General features: G+C 39.2%; 1 protein-coding gene and 1 long non-coding RNA gene across 13 annotated transcripts in view; one reads left to right on the top strand and one right to left on the bottom strand.

Moving 5' to 3' along the window:
* The window catches only part of OSBPL8 (oxysterol binding protein like 8), a 69,629-nt gene that overhangs the window by 33,774 nt on the left and 20,038 nt on the right, over window positions 1-15,817 (bottom strand). For 6 of the 10 annotated variants that reach the window (XM_081024147.1, XM_081024152.1, XM_081024151.1 and 3 more), the window contains one exon: window positions 11,929-12,066. In XM_081024147.1, the coding sequence (XP_080880273.1) occupies window positions 11,929-12,066 (138 nt within the window). Of the gene's footprint in view, window positions 1-204; window positions 221-1,231; window positions 1,341-5,077; window positions 5,265-5,757; window positions 5,770-11,928; window positions 12,067-15,817 lie in introns of those variants that run through there. The other 4 variants (XM_081024157.1, XM_081024156.1, XM_081024155.1 and 1 more) reach the window with 4 other exon arrangements.
* LOC308486929 lies at window positions 212-9,540 on the top strand. 3 transcript variants are annotated; one of them, XR_013991387.1, is made up of 4 exons: window positions 212-549; window positions 2,348-2,437; window positions 6,862-6,933; window positions 7,939-9,540. It is a non-coding gene; the product is annotated as an uncharacterized lncRNA (long non-coding RNA). The 3 variants fall into 3 exon arrangements; XR_013991389.1 differs by having other exon boundaries at window positions 2,348-2,451; XR_013991388.1 differs by lacking the exon at window positions 6,862-6,933 and having other exon boundaries at window positions 2,348-2,451.

Genomic DNA, 15,817 nt, shown 5'->3' with positions numbered 1-15,817 from the left:
CAGCTAGAAAACTGTTAACTGAAAGCTATGGCAGAGCTTAGTTCTCATAGGTACAATCTGTTATAACCTTTGCACCACAAAGGCTCGCTTTATATTTTGTCACTTTAATAATGGGAAATGTCATGCTATTTAAAAAGGAAAAAAAGTGCAGTTTCACTATTTATTATAATGATACATATTATAATATTAACACACCCACAGAACCTGTTCTTGAGCGTAGGGATCTAAGGACGGAACTAGGGGTTACAAGAGAAACAATGGTTTCCATAGCAACACCAAAGTGGGAAAGGGAGGCACCTGAAGGAGAAAATCAGTGGGGTGGGGGAACAGTAGTATTTAGTATCTAGTTCTCTATCCACCAGTTCTACCCTACAAATCCACACACACACCCCAACTGGCTATTTAAAATTTGTATCTCCCCAGCCAGGCCATGAAACTGGAAATAAACTCAACAGAGAGAAAACCAAGAAACTTTGTGAAAATAAATCACCCAGCATGGGAGGATTAAGCACCCCTCCCTCTCCTCCCTCTTGCCACTGGCCCTTCTTGGTAAGTGCCTTTTACCCTATAATACGCTTGTTAGCCATGCAAACACTAATGGATGGTAAACATTCAACAAGGAGTGCACCCCAAATCTGTCATATGGTTTAACTACGCAAAAAAACAGGGTCTCCACCCCCATGGTTCAGCCCGGACACTTAGGTCCAGGTTCCGAGGGCCTTCTGGCAGTTCCCCCATTGTGAGAAGTGAAGTTACAGGGAACCAGGCAGAGGACCTTCTTGGTAGTGGCACCCACCCTATGGAATACCCTCCTATCAGATGTCAAAGAGATAACAAATTGAACAACCTCCAATAGATATCCTGAAGGCAGCCCTCTATCAGGAAGCTTTTCATGTCTGGTGTATCGTGTATGTTTTATATTCTATTGGAAGCTGCCCAGAGTGGCTGGGGCAACCCACTCAAGATGGGTGGGGTACAAATAATAAATTATTATTATTATAGATAAACATGGATCAGAAGATATCTAGTGAGAAAGCATCATCGTTATTAAGTAATGTAATTTTGATTCAATATTCTGAAGCAGAGGGTTGTTGTGGTTTGGTGTGTTTTTTTACATCTATGCTACAGCACCAATATTTTCTACAGATTTTTCCCCAGGCATCACATGTTGAACACTCATACTAATCCCTATTACTGGAGCTTATTTCTACTTAAAGAGGTCTCTAATCACCTGGTGATTTGGCATGCCTGCTTGGAAAGGCAGTTCGCACTCGGACCTAGTTTTGCCGAGATATATACATGCCTGTGATGTTCTGCTTTTAGCTGTAGAAACAGACTTACTTGCAAGATGGAATGTTCCATTATGACAAAAAATTCTGACACACAGAAAGGCACCATACCAGGGGCAAAGCTACACTGTAATCCTTCTTTGCAACATCTAGCTTTCTATAGGCAAGGTGTGTGTGCTGTTTTCAAACTTGAGCAACTTCCCATCAGGTGAGCCCTCACTTGCAGTCTGTTCAACAAAGACACAAATTTGCCACTTTTAAATCTCCAGGCCAAAGCTGATAGGGGAACAATACTGCCCAAACTTAGTTTTTATTTATTTATTAAATAAATAAATAAATAAATTTGTCAGGTATAAAGGGTGAACTTTTACATATATCCTCCTTGTATCAATTTCCATTGTCAAGTCTTTTTTATATCAGCCTTATATCAGCTTTACCTCTAAATCCTACATATCTTTCTCCCTTATATCCCTGCTCCAAATTCCCAGGCCTAACTTCCTCACTATCTATCTTTTTCTTCTTCCTGATATCTTTATTGATCTCTATCTCCCCTTCCTCTTTTGCTGCCCCACCCTCCTGAGCACTCTCTACATCAGGAAGGCAGCAGGAACAAAGTGCAATGTGATTTGTTTCAGCTGCATATTCCTATGTCAATATGATGGTTCTCTTTGCAGACTGTTTTTTTACACTGTGGAAATACATTTCAGTGCCAACAATATTCTATTATTCTTTTCCATAACCCACAACAAACAGCTTTTGGCAAACATCCATTCTTGGGATTTTTTGATTATTATTTTTGCTACTTCCTCTGTTAATTCATATTTCTTACTCATGCATGGTGCATTGAAAGGCATAAGAACCTCACAGCAGTCGTAAGATTCTAGAGGAGAAAACGGGCTCAGCACTCTTTCACAACAAAACTTATTTCATTCTTTGACATTTATATGCTGCCTATTCAATGCAATTAAATATAATGTTATAGGGAAAGGGTTAGTATTTTGAAAAATCTTCATTACAAATAGTAAAGATAAAGCATCCTCCATCTTGTGGTCTGGCAGGGGACAAAATGAAGAAAGAGCCAGAAGAACAGCAATTTGAGACAGAGATGCATGCAGAGCAGCAAAAATAATCATCGATGCTCCTCCAAGGTAAATTCAAGAAGGTAATCAACAATGATAGCTACTTAACAATTATTATTTTATTTGTTACATTTATATGTGCACCAGTTTACTCCAGTAAAAGTACAAGGTTTAAATACTGAAACATGGCGACTTAAGCAATGCAAAGTTTCAGGAACCAAAAAACAAGTTATCTTACCATTGGATCATTTAAGGCTGCAATCCTAACTACACTTATCTGGGAGTAAGCCCCCTTAAATTCAATAGGACATACTTTTAAGTAGACATGGTTAGGATTGTGCTGTAAGAAAATAGGCTACTGTTCCAAAACCTCATTAAAATGCAACTGAGGCATGGTTAAACTCCACAGAAAACACAATTAACAGTATAGTTTCTGCACAGGATACTGGAAAAAACAAATGGGTGTCAATTATTGTATGCACAGAAATAATCTGTTTCAAGTAAAAAACATCTGCAGTGGTTGTTGGTAAAAGAAAAAAGGGGAGGGGGAACCCTTCAACCACTCTGGTGACTACTGCCTTGAAAATTCAGGTTCACTATTAAGATGGTATTGTTCAGCCAGTGAGACAAAACCATACAAGATTCTAATGAAGCCCAAAGAGCAAAGAAATTGTAAGGATTGCAGGGTCATTATGACTATGAATACAGAAGGCGATCAGTGAAAATAATCAAAATGTGTTAGCCATTACTTTCAAAGCCTTATACCAGGGTTCCCTAATCATTTTTGGGCCTGAGGACACATTCAGAATTTTGAAAAACTGACAAGGGTACAACCACAAAATCACTGCTATTGATGCATAACCATTCACAAAATGACTGCCTCCCACTTAAGATCACCCTCTCCAGATTAACTCCCCCCCCCCCAAAAAAACCCCTCTCAGAATCTTCCCCATCAACTCTATCATGACTGTACCAATCATGGTCACTCCTTTCCCTCCTCCAACTTTCCCTCCCCTCCCCCTCATTACTTTCACCTCCCCCTACCCCCATGTCCTAACCCGCTGCCCCCATGTCCTTGCCAGAGCAGGTGGAAGTGGCATTTCTGTGTGGGAACCACAATGAATTTGGGGGATTCTATAATGCCCACTTTGAAAGGATATGGGAGCTAAGCAGCCCCCATACAGAAGTGCCACCACTCACTTGGGGGAGGAGTTATGTGACTGGGAAACAGCCTTTGCAGGTAATCAGGGCATGGAACTGCAGACCCTGATGTCTGCAAGTCCTGCTTTGGGAATGCCCACCTAACACTGCCTAGTACTTGCACAAAAATTGAACTGATGGAGATTCTTCGCTACAAGACTGTAGCTAACAAGATCAAGAACAAGAGTCTTGGCTATGGGGGTGAGCAACACTGATGCAGAATACCTAACAAGAAGAGTCATTTTGGTGTCATATACAAAGTAAGGTTATTACAAAGGTATTCAGCATTGCTAAGTCACTCTCTTGGCATGAGCTTTGCCACAAAAATCACTTTAACCATTTGGCTAGAACACTAAGCTTAAGTAACTTATCTTTCTTTGTCCTTTTGTTTCTCCCTTTAAGTATTACAAAAATCAGTGTAGCTGAAAATGTTGAGAGTTTCTGATGTATTTATATACTTTTTTGTAACAATGACATGCCTATGGTTTTCAGTTACGCAGAAATAACATTCACATATTATGGTTCATTGCTTATTTGTATCTAAAAGAACAGCTTCCAAAAATGATTCCCTAGGGGGTCATTACTGAACATTACCGGTTTTGATATTCAGCATGATTTTAGTCATTATTATTATAGGAATAATTAAAGAGCCTTGTTGGAACAGATAAAAAGTCTACCTAATCCAGTATTCTGTTCTCACAGCGGCTGACTAGAAGTCTACAAACAAGTTGTGAGTACAACAACTCTTCCTCCTAGTTGTTTCCCAATAACTGATGCTTTTAAACTATTGAAATTAAACATCATTGCTCATTTTCAAAATATATTTGGTGCTCTGTTCCCGACAGCTATTCAGATGGGTTTGAATTCCATCAGTACTAGTTATTTTAACATATAGCACTAATTGTACTGTAACATGGCATATTGCTATACATATGCCGCACTCATTAATTTGGCTATCAATGAATTTTAATCTAGAAATACATTAAAGTTCAGTTGCATGTTAAAAATGCAGATTTTCTACTTCAAAATAATAAACATAAGCTGAAATAAGAGCAAAATAGGACATAACCTTGACATATGCTCAACTTGAAATATAAGGGCTTTTTGAAACCGGCCCCCCAAAATTAATCCTTTTGCTGCTGTAACAGCAACAGATATTAGAATGTGTTAGATATCCAAGACGGCTCACAAAATCAATTTGTGACTCTGTGTTCATCCTGAGGTGGTGTTGTTGTGGAGAGTCAGCTTATTAGTCCCACTACTGTCAAGCCACTTTTCTGGTTAATATGATTAAACACTACAACACACAAACTTCTTAATAACTTATCAACAAACCTACCATAAGAAAGAAACCTGTAATTAAATCTGCATTACCTACATCTATGTGCAACATGTGACCTTCCTCATGCAATGAGTTTGTTTGGAAAACAAAGTCAGCTGCTAGTAGCTATCAAGCTACTGCTGTGTAATATGCAATCCAACTTAAAATATATTTAGAGATATACTTGCCTTTAGAGATGTGTCTCCAACTCACATGAATGGAAATCCAAAACACAAAACAACTGTATATTACAAGAATGGCAAACTGTTTTACAACCCAAAAACTAGTATCCCCAAGGTTGACAGAATCAATGCAATCTAAATTTCTCCTGAAGCAGTTCCTCTCTGTACACCAGGTTACAGCTCAGGCACTTTTTATAAAAGCAGCTTGCTTGGCCGTAGACTTGCATCTCAAACTGCTCTGTTCCACAGCTCCTCCCACACACTTGTTGACTACTCAGGTTTCAGTTATTTTATCCCAAGCAAGACCTCTGAATTACAAGGACAACAGATTAGGCTTGAATGGGTCAAACTGGCCAAAAATTCCTAAAGAAAGATTTGTTGACAAGTCCTTTCTTTACAACAAGAGAACAATACGCCAAGACAAAAAGCTCTATTCTAATTATATATCCAGGGTGAACAAATGCATATAGAGAGGAAAACAGGATCTCAGCAGCAGCCTTGCCACTGCTCTATGCATATTCAGATGCCTTTTAACACATAGGGTTCCTCTGCTAATACCCAATCAAAATGGTTGGACACAGCACACACAATTCTGCTCAATGCATTCTGGTAGATACTTTAAAACTAGTTTAGACAGTTTCAGCAAAACAGACAATCCCCAAATAACCCACAGAGAGCTTGCTTACCATGAAGGGGAGGTTAGATAGAATATGAGGCATGGTATAAGAACGTAAGAAGAGCCTGCTGGATTAGGCCAATGGCATTATGTTCTCACAGCAGCCAACCGGATGCCTGTGGGAAACCTGCAAGCAGGAGTCTCCCCTCCGGTGGTTTCCAGCAACTGGTATTTAGTAGCATTACTACCTCCAACTGTGGAGGCAAAGCGTAGCCATCATAGCTAGCAGCTATTAATAGCCCTCTCCTCCATGAATCTGTCTAATCTTCTTTTAGGCTGGTGTCCATCACTGCCTCCTGTAGGGGCTAGTTCCATAGTGTGCTGCATGCAGTACTTTCTTTTGTCTGTCCCAAATCTTTCAACATTCAGCTTCACTGAATGTCCAGGAGTTCTAGAGTAATGAGAAAAACTTTTCTCTATCTACTTCCTCCAAACCATGTGTAATTCTATAAACTTGTGTTTGACTCAGTTTAGACTTTTGTTACAATGTGCTTACACTGTTTTTTCTCATCTACCATTGCGTTGCCCTGTCACCCAGTGAGGCAAGGGAAACTGCAGCCTGATTTGATTTGATTCATATATATAGTACTACTGCTACTAAAGTGCAGGTCTTGGTAACCTTAATTACAAAATTAAGAAAAAGCTGAAATCCAAGATCCTTGCTGTGCCATGTCTGAAATGCTCCATTCTGTATTGCACAGCATCTAAATGACTACTCTGTAACTTGGTTCCACTCCCCGTCATTATCAACAAAAAAACCCATAAGGTGGCAATCTTTTAAAGAGCCGTATATGAAAGGGATCCCATCTGAGAAGAATGGAATAGTTAGAGCTGCAGAAAGCTTATGAACTGTACATGTCACAGGACGTGTGGATACCACCTTCATATATTTTAGTGGTAAATGGATTTTACACTGTGCAAGCACAGAAACATGTACTGGTACAATACACGGATGTCCCCCTCCCCCAATCAAAGTAAGATATAATGGTTTGAAAGGAAAATGAAAAATATTCTAGTCCAATGCTTTGCCCCAATGTTCTGGGGTTTGAGGAAATAAAACATCAAGTTGAAAGGAAAAAGGAAGGTATTTAAAATAGTTTTCACACTTTTCTAGGAACTGGTGAAAATCTTTGAGTTGCATGTGATTTTGGCTTTATGTGCTATCCCTGGAACATGACCCCCCCACGTAAGTTGCGAGTTGCCTGTACAAAGCCCTTAAAGAATTGGGTCCAGTGTACCGTCAGAACCACTGAAATCATCTGGAGGAGCACTGTTAATTGTCCCCTATGTTACAAAGGACTGACTGACTACAGTTAGAACATTTAGTGTTGCTAGTCCATGGAACACTGTTCCAACAGAGATGTTTTGTGCCTACAGTTGTTTACTTTTTATTAGTCTGTCACCTGAATGATTATCTGCATATGTATTTTAAATTCTGATCTTCTATGTTGACAGTGTACTGGTACAATACATGGATGTCCCCTGTAGACAGCCTGATATTTTTAATGAAATGGTGGCATACAAAGTCCTTAAATAAAATTTCCCCAAATACCTACATTTGACAAAAAACACATTCCATTCCATTCCCCTATAGTACTGTTAGACAGATTGACCCAAAACTACAATACTGTAAGAATTCCTTAGGTCTGTTGTTCCTACCAGTTAAAGGACTGTTCCCTTATCCCTTGGCACCCACAATTCTACTCACAGTAAAATCATTTTCTTCACTTAGAATGCAAAATACACTTTAGTCAATGAGTTGCTGTGTTACATTATAGACCAGTCAGATATGTATGTACAGAGGTTGTTGAGATTGAAAATGCGGCAACATGCAATGACTCAAAGGCATTGTACTACATTCAAAGACATGTGAATCAACTATAAACTGTTCTTAATTTCCATATAGTAGATGGAGCTGGCTTTCTGCTAGCTTGATAAATGTTTACCAATTTAAAAATAGCAATATATACGCAGGCATTTTACAAACATAGTTGTCTAAAATGTTGGACATCAGCTGTACAGTAGCAATATGAATGTTCCTGCCTACTTAATGTATTAGAGAAGGTCAAAATGGTTAGTTGAGCAGCCACAATCTCTAAAAAAAACTTAAACAGGAGACCAACAGAAATTAAGATTTTAGAATTTAAGTTTATTGTCATATTTATTTCCAATATTTTTATAAAACAAACAGGACACAAATAAACAAAGCCAATAGAAAGGAAGAAAGAAGAGTAAGAGTTCACTTATCAGGGGAAAGGAGCCAAAAATAGTTACAACAAGAAAAAAACTGTTCACAGAATTGAAGAGGTACCTATGAGACAATGGGTGGTGGTATGCCATGCACTCAAAAGGATGCAGCACTCAAGACTTCTACTCTTTGGTAAGCAGATGCAGAGGATTTGTTCTTCAAGTATTGGAGTGCTAGCCATTTTAACTATAGCAGGGCATGAACATCTACTTCTTGTGGGCTTCTGAAAGGCCTCAGACCACTCAATATTTTAGAGAGAGATTCATGTAGGAGAATCTTAGACCAGTTTTCACATGATTTATCTGAAAGCACATCTCTTCTAAGAAGAAAGCCACTACTGGCATTGCCACATCATGTGTAACAATAAGTCAGGGTTGAATCCACATTGCCAGCTTTTAACTTCAAGTTGTTTATTGTTCTGAAGAATCAGAATTGTGTCAAGTCGGTTCCAAACATCAGTTTTTGTTGTATTAAATGCAATCAAAAGGTCCAATGCTGAAAAGCAGATAGTGGCAAGAGTTGATGTAGATGTCCTCAAACTGTGGCCTATAAATCACAAACTCAATTCAGGTGATCCATAAAAGGTTGCAGAACAGTGCTTGGTCCTGCACTTGATTATTATTTTTTTCTGATGCAGATCAAGGTTGTTTTGACTCAGCTGGATTATCAGACAGGGAAATCCATGATTTTCACAATATGGTGCTGAATTGATTATGCTGGCGCTAAAGAAAAAGTGCCCTTAAAATGTGGTATGTGCTTTGCTTTGATTAATAATAATAAAGTAGTCAGAGGAAAAAAAGCTTGAGAACAAGAACCCATGAACATCAGCTCTATTTTTTTTTGCCTCAGAGTCTATAACAATCCTGGAGGACTTGATCAGTCTTTCTTGTACTTAACAAATCAAAAATACCTATGCACAAATGACACTTGTAGAGTGTCTAGATACCAAACCCTCTTGAGAGGAATGTAACAGAAAATGAAAACTTCCAGCACATAAACACCAATATAGCTGTTCTCAGTAAACCCAGTTGTCCTGCTATCTGTAAACATGGATTTCACCAAAGCATAAGCTTAGCATGGTTGAAGGAACTGAAATGAAACTACCCTCTGAGAACACAGCATGCCCCTTTGGCTACCACTACTGTGGGGAGGAGCAAAGTTAGTTCTTCCATAATGCATGGATCCAAAATTGACCTATTCTGAGAGCAGCGGCAAATAAAAAGCTTATAGGATAGCCCATGAAAGTACCATGGATAGAGGGGAAGGGGGCCCCTGCCATTTTGGGTAGGAGAACGTAATTGGTCTCACAAGTGAATTTGCAATCTAAAGAGGGAAACACAGGGAGGGTGGTTACAAAAATGAGACATGTCACTGGGTTTGGGAATGTTACAATGCAATGGAAGGTGAATAGATGTAATCTTCCCTTGGACTGTACCACTTGGAAAGTTGTATGACATTGAGGATACAATTCTGCAAAATTGGCAGATGTTTACTTCATCTCTAAGCTGTGAGAGCCTGTTAATAAAGCAACCACGTTTCTCCATATGAACTTGAGTATCCATATGTATATGGCTGTGTGTCCTTCCTACGGCTCTAAGTCAGTCCCAGAGGATCCAGGGACCAAAAGCAGGGGGAATAAAAATCAATGATTAGTATTTTTTCAATGATTTTTTTAAAAAAATATGTCAGAATGACATTTTCACAAAATGTTGTGAATACTAAATTTCCTTTAATTAAGTATGGTAATATTAAATTTTGGTATCGTGGTATAAGGATGTTAACTATATAGCTTACATCTCAACTGATCAATACCTCTGCCAGAGACATAGTTTAAGGAGGCGTCTGTATGTAAGTGATTAACCAATTTGATCACTTCTCAAATGTTAATATTTACACAGGCATTTCATTTTCATCTCATGAAAACAAATTGTTCTGGTTTGCTCAGTAAATATCAAGCCCTACTTCGACCTATCACTCACAGGCATTTCATTTTTGTTTGATACTCTGTTTTTGTGAGGATGGGGCTGTGCCAAGGCAGAGTGAAGAAGAAAGAAACAGCTTTGAAAAGAAGAATCATGGAATTGTAGACTTGGAAGGGTCACCTGAAAATGGCAACAGACTGGAAGTGTTCTCATTCAGGAAATGCTTAAGCAACACAATGAGTTTCAGACCAGGTTGCTGGGACAAAACAGTTGTCGTTATTTAAGAATAATGAACCATGATGAACGCTACAAATAAATTATAATACAGGTCAGGGATGCCAACATGGAACCCTCCAGATGTTGTTGGACTACAACACGTCATCATCCCTGTCTACTGGTCATGCTGGCTGCTGCTTTTGAGAGTTGGAGTCTAACAATCTCTGGAGAGCACAATGTTGACTATCGCTGTTCTAAGTAATCTGAAATGTTACAGGAAGAAAGAAACAACTTGCAACTTTCTATATACCAAATTCAGCTTGCTTTACCTGCCCATTCTCTTCAACTTTTGCCCAAAAAGGTTGCATAAGTTTACAGCAATATGCACACACACATTATTCTACAGACAACTTGCCATAAAAAGCCACGGGTAACTAGCCATAGGGGCTAGTAGTGACAATTGATAGAAGGAAGAAAGGGCAAGTAATGGCACCAAACAGACACATTCAAGCTAAATATTCTCTAAAATCGTCATAATGCCGCTTTACAACCCATCTCACTATGATTTTGAAAAGAAACAAAAACTATAGTAATTGGAATTAGAAAATTTGAAATATTTCCATTTTCTTGGTAGTTTATTCAGCTTGCATTTGGCCTGGAAACCTGGCAAGCATAATCTCTGCTACAAAAAATGAGCAGCACAACAGCACAAGTTAAGGTTTCTCTCTTTATCAATCTGTGCATCAGAAAGCTGAAAAGATTCCCCAAAAGTAGAATTGCTCTTCCTCAATTCAAAGAAGAGTTCTGAGGCAACTGGAAGCAGCTAAACATTTACAGCCCAAATCCTTAGCATTTTCTCAGAAGTGTTATTTTGGGCAGTGAGGCTTGTTCCTAGGTAAGTGTGCACAGAATAGCAGCCTTACAGCCTACAGTATGTTTACTCTGACAGAGATCATGCAAGCATGAACAGGAGAACACTATTTAGCAAAGGGCAGACTAATCTGCAAGCCTCCAAATGTTACTGGATGACATTTCCCATCACCCCAGTCAATGGTAGTTCAATGGTAAGGAATGAGTATATTTGTAATCCACCAATGTCAGGTCCCACCCCCTAATTCAACCAATTGGTGTTCTCTGTTATTAAGAATCATTCTAATCAATTCAAATCTGAATCACAAGAGTGGAAACTATTCACAAACTGCAAGGAATTTCAGGCAGTACAAAGCACAAATTCCAATTTTTAACCTTTCGACTCTTCATTCTATTTTTAAAAATCAGAAATCTGAATAGCCATTAATGGTGTACAAAACTGTCTTACAAATGCTTTTAACATGCATAGAAATGCAACCTTAAACAGCAGACTGAAAAGGGAAGACATAAACTTACACATTTACTAAGGTAAGAAATTATTTTCTGAACCAGATGAGAGGCAAAGAACAGAGAACAATTTTCAGCTCATCCAAAGGATTCCACATTTTTAAACAGTTTTTACTGACATGTAGATGAACACATTTGCTGCAAGTGCTGCAGTAACTATTGAAGACATTATGGGCTGTGGAAGCCTGTGGAAGGGCTCCCATTGGTACAATGAAGCTTTCCTCCCTCCTCTTATCCCAGATCTGCTCTGGAAGGTTGGGAGAACTCCCAGAATAGCGTGGGACGATGGGAGAGGAGGGGATTATTCAATCAGACAAGCAGAAATGCTTCTGCTGATGAAACAATCTATTTAGGGCTAGGTTGAATTCCACCCTTTATCCAGTTTGACATTCCAGTCATCTAATGAAATGTTTCTTACCATGGCCATGGACTGTTCCTGGACTAAATGATGGCTGCTGTAGATCTTTGGTTGGAGTAAGATAGCCTTCTTTTCCTTGACGCTGGCTCATCTTTCCTGGACTCAGAACATGAGCTTCATCGTTGTTTGTTACCACACCTGAAAAACAAAGAGGATTATTAATTAATTATTCACTGCACACGGTGTTTTACAGAGTACAGGTCCATGCACAAGGAGAAGCAAAGGAGGGGGATAAACCGAAGGCAGGGTATATAGGAGGCCCATCCAGCTCCCAAGAGACTGTGATCTACTTCCAATTAAAAAAAACTGGCAGTGGTCTACCAGAGTTGAGGTTTTTTGGGGGGAGGATGCCCCGGAGTTGTTGAGCTTAGGCCAAGTTACAGCATGGCATGGGAATGAGAGGCTTACACCAATGGCTTCACACAAATGGTGGGATTTGAGGGAGGATTTAAAGGAAAGTAAGAACGCACAGTTGTTCTGGGAAATGGTTGCAAATATGGGAGGAAAGGGTGGCATCTTTTGAGAAAGCAGGATTTCTTCAGGGGCTGGAGCTGGACGAGGTAAAATTATGGGCAGGGATGTACTGGATATAAGAACGGGAAGATCAGGGTGGACACATGAGTAAAGACATATGAATGTCTTCCAGTGTTACTAAGAGTAAAAAGGAATTTGCTGCCCCATGTGGTCATCCCATGCCACTCTGATAACTTTAAAATAGCATTTCAGGCACAAGCCTATGAACACAGCTGCTTCCCAATCCAGAGGTCTATAAAACTTCTTCCTATATCAATTTCAGAATTTTGTGTGTGCAGCATTTTCAGTCCTACCTATACTATTAATCACACCTGTTTAGACCAAACATTCCCAATATTAAATTTCTAAAGCTGACCAAATAGTGGTACAGTGGTGCCTCGCAAGACGAAATTAATTCGTTCCGCAAGTTTTGTCGTCTTGCGATTTTTTTCGTCTTGCGAAGCACGGTGTCGGGAAAGTTTTGGAAAAGCTTCAAAAATCACCAAAGTCTTTAAAAACCTCAAAAAAAGGCTACCACGCCGCGTTCTATGAGTTGCTACTCGAAGTTAAGTCGCAACTGTATTAACGGTGTTAAGAAAAAGGAAACAAACTTGCAAGACGTTTCCATCTTGCGAAGCAAGCCCATAGGGAAAATCGTCTTGCGAAGCAGCTCAAAAAACCCTTTCGTCTAGCGAGTTTTTTGTTTTGCGAGGCATTCATCTTGCGAGGTACCACTGTACCAACAAATTGGACAGATCCTTCCATGTTCAAAAAATGAAAAAGTTATGTCTTAAGAGTTGTACACGTTTTAATTAACAGCTTAAGTAATACCCAAAACATCATAACACCCATTCATAGATTCAATCCCAAAAGAGTATAGCTTTTATAGAGGATTAACTTCCAATCTAATAAAACATACCTGTTTATTTTTGAGATTCTGCTGTCTTTTTGTTAATAAGAATTGCACATTCTGATGTCATGTCATGTTGCTTCAAAGCCCCCACTTTTAAAATCTTTCAATACTTCACTACATTGCCCTCTAGAGACTTCACTATGAAAGTGCAAATTTCATTTGCATTTCATTTTTCTACCAGTAGTGATTCTGTTCTGCTCTTGGAAAATATTGTGGTTAACAGACCAGAGATAAGACCAAAAATAAAGCCATACAATGTACCATACTCTTAAGTATAGGGCAAAATGCAAAGAAAAAGCTTGGGTAAAGCAAATTCTAAGGGATATTTATTTTCCAGACCTTTTGACTTACTCATCCGCAAACTGCTCATCTTGTTCCTTAGACTTTTTTTATTATGCTCCTTTTCAGTTAGCTGCTTATTTTATGAGTATTTTAGGAGTATGCATGTATTTAAACACAGTGTGGCTTTTACTCATAATAACCAAGAGGTAGAATCTGTGGAACATGTTCCTTTTCTTTATGTGATGTTTATGCTGGAGCTTATTGGCAAAAGATTGCCCTGAACTACCTAGAAGGTCAGCTCTATTTTATATAAAATACTTGCTGGGATATAAAATCCCAAAGGCTTCAACCATATAGGTATACAACCATACAGGCTGGATCTTCCACAAGCCCACCAAAGGGTTGTGTATGTACAAAATATCTAATTAAATTACTCCAACATACAGCTGTCCAACACACATAAGCATGAAAGCATCCTAGTTCTCAAAGCGTTAGTAGAATATCTGAGATGTACCACTTCCAAGTGGAAACTCACATGCTGAATATTTTAGGATACAAATAAATCCCATCCACGTAGAAAGGCAGGTATCAGGGAGAAAGTTGCATGGGTTTTTAAATATTTTTCAGATGGAGGAACATTTGATTCTGCAATTCGCCACATGCACTTAGAAGCAGAACATCTCAGAGATTTTAACCCCTCAGTGATAATTAGGGCGTAATTACCAAGTCTACTCTACCGTAGAGAAGATCCTGACATGACAGGTTAAGCCACCGATTTATCTGCAAAATTTAAAAAAGAATCCTCAGAGCTCCCTTTGCCAGAACCTCCTAGTCTTCCTAAAGATTGAACAAAATCTCTTTTCCTCAGCCTCTTTTCACACACAGCAACCATCTATCCTTTGCTTCCCACTCAGTTCAACCTCTTTCCTTTGGGAAAGCAGGGGGTCAGTAGAGATTTATCTTGCCTAGGTTGACTTGAGCTGGTCTTGCATAGCTGTTCTCTTCTTACTAAACTACCAAACCCTGTCCCAGTTATAAACACAGCAATATAAACCCACCGCATCCCCTAGTGGCAGTTGCCACTCTGTATATATGACACAAACTACACTTTTCTTCATTGATTCAATGTGGCAAGTGAAAAACATTATAACACTGAGCACACAAGACTTTAGGGAAGGGAAATGAATTAACATATATACCTGATTTTTCATTCTGAATTTTGAAAGGCTTGCAGCTCACCCCCCTCCCTGAATCCTCCATTTCAAATTTCATATGGGTAATATGAGTCATACTGATTTTTATAAAGGAACAGAATTTGTGGTTTTAATAGATTGTCTCACACCTTAATTACAGAATGACGCCTATGGGTCTTTAATATAAGCGTAATGTGGGCAGTAATTATAATAAGAAATACACATAGTTTAGTCTCATACTTAAAAGGTGAAGGCTTAGCCCGCTAGAAGGATTAAGCATTTAGTTATGAGGTAAAGTCTTGGATAGGAGTTCCTTCGGAGATGTTATTAAGCAACCATAAAAGCTTTTAGTTGCTTGAAGCCCACTTGCGTTCAAAGAACAAGTGAGCTGAGCTACCGCATTGGTAGGGAATTTGTGGCCTTCAGATGTTGCTAGACTATACAACTGCCATCATACCTGACCACTGGCTATGCTCGCTGGGGTTGATGGGAGTTGGTGTTTAACAGGTTCCCCATTCCTTGGGGTACAATCTGCTAGGCAGGGAAGGGAAATCCTCTTCTCAACTTGCAGTCACACACACTGAATGTGGATACTGAGAAGAGATCCCAGACACTAACATAAACCAGAAAAACAGGAATCCAAACTCTCACCATTCAGTTCCAGTAACATGATTTACTGAAGAGGCACCTTTCAGTGACGGTGGAACTTCCAGGTGAGACAGAACTGCTGCTCCTATATAGGGCTCAGTCTAAGACTAACTACTGCTGAAGCAATATCCGAGCAGGGCACACTTTGAAAATATGGCAACCTGTGCAAGGCTAAAATTTGTGTAACTGCCCCACCCGGTTGTGACTAGACACTATCCAACAGGAGCCCCACAATGCACTTATGACTGGATTCCATTCAGCACTTCCCTGGCAATCTCAACTGAGAAGCTGGGATTGGGTGAGAACAAGTGACAAAATATTGGTGTTTGAATGTTGAGTA

Source organism: Podarcis pityusensis (assembly GCF_964106645.2).
Source record: "Podarcis pityusensis genome assembly, chromosome: 10".
Classification (NCBI taxonomy): Eukaryota; Metazoa; Chordata; class Lepidosauria; order Squamata; family Lacertidae; genus Podarcis; species Podarcis pityusensis.
This window is presented reverse-complemented; position numbering and strand designations above follow the sequence as displayed.